The sequence below is a fragment of the Silurus meridionalis genome, chromosome 20 (genome assembly GCF_014805685.1).
Source record: "Silurus meridionalis isolate SWU-2019-XX chromosome 20, ASM1480568v1, whole genome shotgun sequence".
In the NCBI taxonomy this organism is placed as follows: Eukaryota; Metazoa; Chordata; class Actinopteri; order Siluriformes; family Siluridae; genus Silurus; species Silurus meridionalis.
In genome coordinates, this window is record NC_060903.1 from 12,094,040 (window position 1) to 12,100,705 (window position 6,666).

A 6,666-nucleotide genomic window follows, 5' to 3' on the forward strand; every position below is an offset into this window, starting at 1 on the left:
ACACGAACACAGAGTTGAGAAAAACACAGTTACGTGTGTGGGATGCAGAGTAAAAATAATGCTGTAAAATCTGCCGCTTTTATTAAATATTTTTTGTTTCCTTTTCTCTTCTACTCACCTCTCTCATTCTCTCACTCTCCCTGCAGGAGACATTCACTATTTTTATTTTTGGAAGTGAGTTTGTGCTGAGGATCTGGGCAGCAGGATGCCGCTGTAGATATAAGGGTTGGAGAGGTCGTCTCAAATTTGCTCGCAAACCACTGTGTATACTGGGCAAGTGACAGACACACACTGACACACACATAGAGTAATCCTATACTTACATACAGTAGTCTACAATTTACTGTAGAAACATTATCTGCAAATAAATCTGTTCCTGATTTTAAGCACTGAATGAAAAATTTATATTTTATAAATATTTTTATATTTTACAACATAATACATGTGAGGACTATCAAAATGGGGTTGCACTGACTAGTCATCTAGTACCTTTCATAATCACTGCTGTAACAAGCTGTTTGACTAGCCAGTATGATAAAATCTCAGGAGGTTGAAAACCTTACAGTATTTCTTTTTTATGTTATATAAATGGAATGTTGTCAGTTTCATATAATTTTTATGGTGCAGTGGTGTAAACTTTTAATCCCATTCCTTCCCTGCTCCTAATGACATTCTGAACCCCAACCTCTCACAATTTATATTGACTAGGGTTTGACTAGCTAAATTAGTCATACCTTTACTTGATGAATTCAATTGATGAAAAATATTTATGTTTTTGCACAGATATCTTTGTGCTGATAGCATCAGTGCCGGTAGTTGCTTTGGGTAACCAGGGAAATGTTTTGGCTACATCTCTTCGGAGTCTGCGCTTTCTGCAGATTTTGCGTATGCTGCGCATGGACCGGCGAGGTGGCACTTGGAAACTGCTAGGATCTGCAATATGCGCTCACAGCAAGGTAACACACACACACACACACACACACACACACACACACACACACACACACACAGGCTTAACCACTGTTCATCCCTCTGTGAGATTTTTAATGTCTGACTGTGTGCCTAAAGAACTCTTTATATAAAAATGTTTAATAATAATAATATCCTTTGATTTATTTTAAAAATAAGTCTTTGTTCTTATAATCATGTCGACAAAAGTTTGTGGACACCCGAGCCGGTTTGTATGTGCATTTTTAACATTCAATTCCACATTAAGTCCCCACTTGCTGTTATGGTAACCTCTACTATTCTAGGAAGATGTTTCACAAGATTTTCGTGTGCTTGTGCTCATTCAGCCACAAGAGTGTTAGTAAATGTAGAGTGCTATAGCAGGCCACACAAGGTCTTGCACATAAACCCATGCAAACCATCTTCACTGAGCTGACTTTGTGTGGCATTGTCACTCTGGAACAAGGTTGGGTCTTCTAGTTCAAGTGAATGGAATTTAATGCTACTTCATTCAAAGTCATCCTTTTTAAATGTGTGGTTGGGGTGGAATCATATATGGCTGGAAATCTCTGGTGTCCCAATACTGTTGTCAATATAGTGTATCTTTGTGATATGATTCTCTTCTAAATTTATATGTATGGTAGTCACTTCTACAAGTCAAGAAGCCTTGTATATTTGTTTCTCAGTGTTCATTTCACTATATTTCCACTGAAAGTGCTTAGCTGACTCTATCACTGATGACATATTGCCATGACAACTACCATGAAATCTTTTTGACTAATTTTTCTCATGTGCCAGTGGCAAACTATAGCATCTACAATGGGCCATCAGTGGTAAAAACACTAGTAAATGTAACAAACACAGATTTACGGTTATAGATTACAATGACTTTTTTATTGCCAGTCATTTACAGTATAAATTGCTTCACATAATTCTTCTTAAAAAATAAATAACAAAGGGCACAGGAGACTATTGACTCATTGAACGTGTGTGTGTGTGTGTGTGTGTGTGTGTGTGTGTGTGTGTGTGTGTGTTTGTGTGTGTGTGTGTGTTAGGAACTGATCACTGCATGGTACATTGGCTTTCTGTCTCTTATCCTGTCCTCCTTCCTGGTCTACCTGGTGGAGAAAGATGTTGTCTTGATGACTTTACCCAGGGATGAAGATGGCACTGCTACACCTGCCCAGGATTTTGATACCTATGCTGACGCACTGTGGTGGGGCCTGGTAAGAGTCTTGTCATTGCAGGAAATAATTGGTAAATGTTGACTCCTTGCTGAAAGCAAATCAAATTATGATTCATGATAACATAAATGAGACCACATTAACATAACTTACAAGAAAAAGAATGCTGTAATTATTTTTTTATATTATTATACATGATGTTTCAGTAATGAGTGTAAATAATTTGATGCCTAGGAGTTCAACGATCTGTATATCATATTTGTATAATATTTGGTAATGCATTGGCCCTCCTCTGATAACAGTCATTACCAGTGTTTACATCTTACCCAAATCATAATACCCTATTTTAATACAGTGTTAAAAAAAATACCAAAAAAAGTAATAATTGTTCTGATAATAGTTTTTTCTGCATGTTCTATTTCAGCATGTCAATAATCCTAAGAAATAAACGTTGTGTATTTCATGTTTTTTTTTTTTTATTGTGACTATTCTAGCTAACACAGAACTGCACAATGTAACTGCTTTCTTTCAATTGTGTGGCGTTAAGACATAAAGTAACATTACATTTTTAAAAGCTTTTTCCTTGTGACAAGAGCAATGCAATGTATGGTTTGCTTTTCAGTGTGATACACTAATGAGAAGCTTTACTATTTGTATATTGCATGTCACAATTTCACAGGTTTTTTTTTTGGTTTCTTTCAAAGATGTTTATCTCACATAGATGAAATATTAACCATAACATCTAAAAATATCTAAAATTGTAAAAGCTTTTGAGTATTTAGTTTGACTAGTTGGTTTTAACATTGAAGATGCCACTGTACAAAATAGGAAGCTGATGGTTTAGGTGAAAAGGCAATAGTAATGAGTTATAATTCACCCCTGTCTTAGATAACTTTGACAACCATTGGTTATGGTGATAAGACTCCCAAGACATGGCCAGGACGTTTACTTGCTGGGACCTTCACATTGATTGGTGTTTCGTTTTTTGCTTTGCCAGCGGTAAGTATTACTTTTTGCCAACTGTCAATGTGCGAGGATGAAAATTCTTATCACGCCTGTCTCTTTATCCTGCAAATACATCTTCTCAGTGTGTACACGCAATCAGAATTAGTACTGCTGGCTAAACCGTTTTTTTTTTTTTTTTTGGGTTTGGTACTGTCTCATTTCCTGGGGTGCCATTTATTAACTGTGCACATGCATATTTTTTGTTAAGAATGTGATGTGATTTGTTTCGCTTGTGCATGAGGATGTAGATATATTTAAACACACTCCATGTGAGTCCCCTAGTGGTAAAAATAAATAAAAGCAGGTGAAGTAATTAAGAGAAATTATGAGACACTTATTCTGTCGACCATATAAGCAAATTGAGAGAGTAATTAGTGATTAAAGTGGTAGGTAAATGAAACAGATGGAATATAAAAAATAATAATTATACGAAATTGATTGGGATGATGACCACTGGAAACTATGCGGAGAGTGAGGCCAAAATCTTTAGTTTATTTATTTTGCCCATCTATCTACTTGCTAGGGTTTAATGTCATGAGCACATTTCTAAAATAAAACATTACAAAACTTACATTATAGTGAGCATTTTTTAAATATAGCAAAACCATTTTGTTGGTACACTCTGCTATATACAACAATATATTTACTTTGTTGTTTGGTGAAGTTTATCTTTGTATACCTTTTGACATACTATGTGCAATCTGTAACCAGCAGCACATCTAGAAGGCTACAGGGAAGTTGTTTACCATTTATTGTGATTTGGAGCCATTTAATTATGCAAATCAGTGTATCTACAACCATGTATATTTAAAAAAAATATTTGGGATTGTTAATATCCATATTATACAGCTTTACATACACAGCTGTGATGAAAACAATTTTCAGGGGTGGACCGGTGCTTCTTATGTACAAAGTTAGAACGTTCTGTGCCTGCCTTGATAAATGCACCATCAGGAATTAACAGGCCAAAATGATACTGAAATATCACACCTTATTTATTTATTTGCTTGTGCCTTCTGATAATTGTGCGCACAGCAAGATATTAACCCATTTGTGAATGGGTTCAAAGTGATGTGTGGGACAATGAGCGCCACAGGTGTCGTTAGCCGACAGGGTACCGGTGGAAATTGGGCTACTGTTGGCCGAAGGAGGAGAAGGAGAGGAGGAAGATGTCTACAGAGACGGCAGGGAAAGGAGCAGTGTATGAGAGTGGAGGTTCGGGTTGGTACTTTAAATGTTGGTACTATGACGGGTAAAGGGGGAGAGATGGCTGATATGATGGAGAGGAGAAAGGTAGATATGTTGTGTGTTCAGGAGTCCAAGTGGAAAGGGAGTAAGGCCAGGAACATTGGAGGTGGATTTAAACTGTTTTATCATGGTGTGGATGGAAAGAGAAATGGTGTAGGGGTGATTCTGAAGGAAGAGTACAGTAAGAGTGTAGTGGAGGTGAAGAGTTTCTCAAAGGGTGATGATCGTGAAGCTGGAAGTTGAAGGGATGATGATAAATGTCATTAGTGCCTATGCTCCACAAGTTGGCTGTGAGATGGAGGAGAAGGAAAAATTCTGGAGTGAATTAGATGAAGTGGTGGATGGTGTACCTAGGAAAGGACGATTGGTGATTGGGGCAGACTTTAATGGGCATGTAGGTAAAGGGAACAGAGGTGATGAGGAGGTGATGGGTAGGTATGGTTTTAAGGAGAGGAATGTGGAAGGGCAGATGGTGGTAGATTTTGCTAAAAGAATGGAAATGGCAGTGGTGAACACTTATTTTAAGAAGAAGGAGGATCATAGGGTGACGAATAAGAGTGGAGGAAGGTGCACACAGGTGGACTATGTGCTATGCAGGAGATGCAACCTGAAGGAGATTGGAGACTGTAAGGTGTTGGCAGGGGACAGTGTAGCTAGACAGCATCGGATGGTGGTCTGTAGGATGGTTTTGGAGGTGAAGAAGAAGAGGAGGAGAGTGAGGACTGAAAGAAGAATAAGATGGTGGAAACTGAAGGAGGAAGAGTGTAGTGTGAGGTTCAGGGAAGAGGTCAGACAGGGGCTCAGTGGTGTTGAAGAGGTGTTGGATGATTGGGCAACTACTGCAGGAGTGATGAGGAGGCAGCTAGAAAAGTACTTGGTGTGACATCTGGAAATAGAAAGCAAGACAAGGAGACGTGGTGGTGGAATGAGGAAGTGCAGGAGAGCATAAGGAGAAAGAGGTTGGCAAAACAGAAGTGGGATAGACAGAGTGATGAGAAAAGTAGGCAGGAGTACAAGGAGATGCGGCAGCAGGTAAAAGGGATGTGGCGAAAGCCAAGGAAAAGGCATATGAGGAGCTGTATGAGAGGTTGGACACTAAGGAAGGAGAAAAGGATTTATACCGATTGGCCAGGCAGAGGGACCGAGCTGGAAGGATGTACTGCAAGTTAGAGCAGTAAAGGATGGAGAGGAAATGTGTTGACTAGTGAGGAGAGTGTGTTGAGAAGGTGGAGGGAGTATTTTGAGCAGCTGATGAATGAGGAAAATCAGAGAGAGAGAAGGTTGGACGATGTGGAGTTGGTGAAGCAGGATGTAGATAGGATTAGTAAGGAGGAAGTGAAAGCAGCGATTAAGAGGATGAAGAGTGGAAAGTCGGTTGGACCAGATGACATACCGGTAGAAGCGTGAGATGTTTAGGAGAGATGGCAGTGGGTTTTGACCAGATTGTTTAACAGGATTTTGGAAGGTGAGAAGATGCCTGAGGAATGGAGAAGCAGTGTGCTGGTACCGATCTTTAAGCATAAAGGAGATGTGCAGACCTGCAGTAACTACAGGGGAATTAAGTTGATCAGTCACACCATGAAGTTATGGGAAAGAGTAGTGGAAGCCAGGCTGAGAGAAAAGGTGACCATCTGTGACCAACAGTATAGTTTCATGCCGAGGAAGAGCACCACAGATGCCTTATTTGCTTTGAGGATGTTGATGGAGAAGTGTAGAGAAGGACAGAAGGAATTGCATTGTGTATTTGTGGATTTAGAGAACGCGTATGACAGGGTGCCAAGAGAGGAGTTGTGGTATTGTATGAGGAAGTCAGGTGTGTCAGAGAAGTATGTGAGGGTGGTGCAGGACATGTATGAGGACAGTGTGATGGCAGTGAAGTGTGCAGTAGGTACGACAGACTGGTTCAGGGTGAAGGTTGGACTGCATCAAGGATCGGCCCTGAGCCCTTTCCTGTTTGCAGTGGTGATGGACAGGTTGACGGACGAGGTCAGACAGGAGTCTCCTGGACTATGATGTTTGCGATGATATTGTGATTTGTGGTGAGAGTAGGGAGCAGGTTGAGAAGAGCCTGGAGAGGTGGAGATATGCACTGGAGAGAAGGGGAATGAGAGCCAATAGGAGTAAGACCAAATACATGTGTGTGAATGAGAGGGAGGGCAGTGGAGTGATGCGGTTGCAGGAGAAGAGCTGGAAAAGGTGGAGGAGTTCAGGTACCTGGGGTCAACAGTGCAAAGTAATGGAGAGTGTGTTAGAGAAGTAAAGAAAAGAGTGCAGGCAGGGT

General features: G+C 40.0%; 1 protein-coding gene across 4 annotated transcripts in view; it reads left to right on the forward strand.

Annotated features, from left to right (window-relative positions):
* Positions 1-6,666, forward strand: part of kcnq3 (potassium voltage-gated channel, KQT-like subfamily, member 3) — a 38,227-nt gene that overhangs the window by 20,487 nt on the left and 11,074 nt on the right. For all 4 annotated transcript variants that reach the window (XM_046877188.1, XM_046877187.1, XM_046877191.1 and 1 more), the window contains 4 exons: positions 147-273; positions 784-956; positions 2,004-2,174; positions 3,021-3,131. In XM_046877188.1, coding sequence (XP_046733144.1) covers positions 147-273; positions 784-956; positions 2,004-2,174; positions 3,021-3,131 — 582 coding nt within the window. The remainder of the gene's footprint in view (positions 1-146; positions 274-783; positions 957-2,003; positions 2,175-3,020; positions 3,132-6,666) is intronic.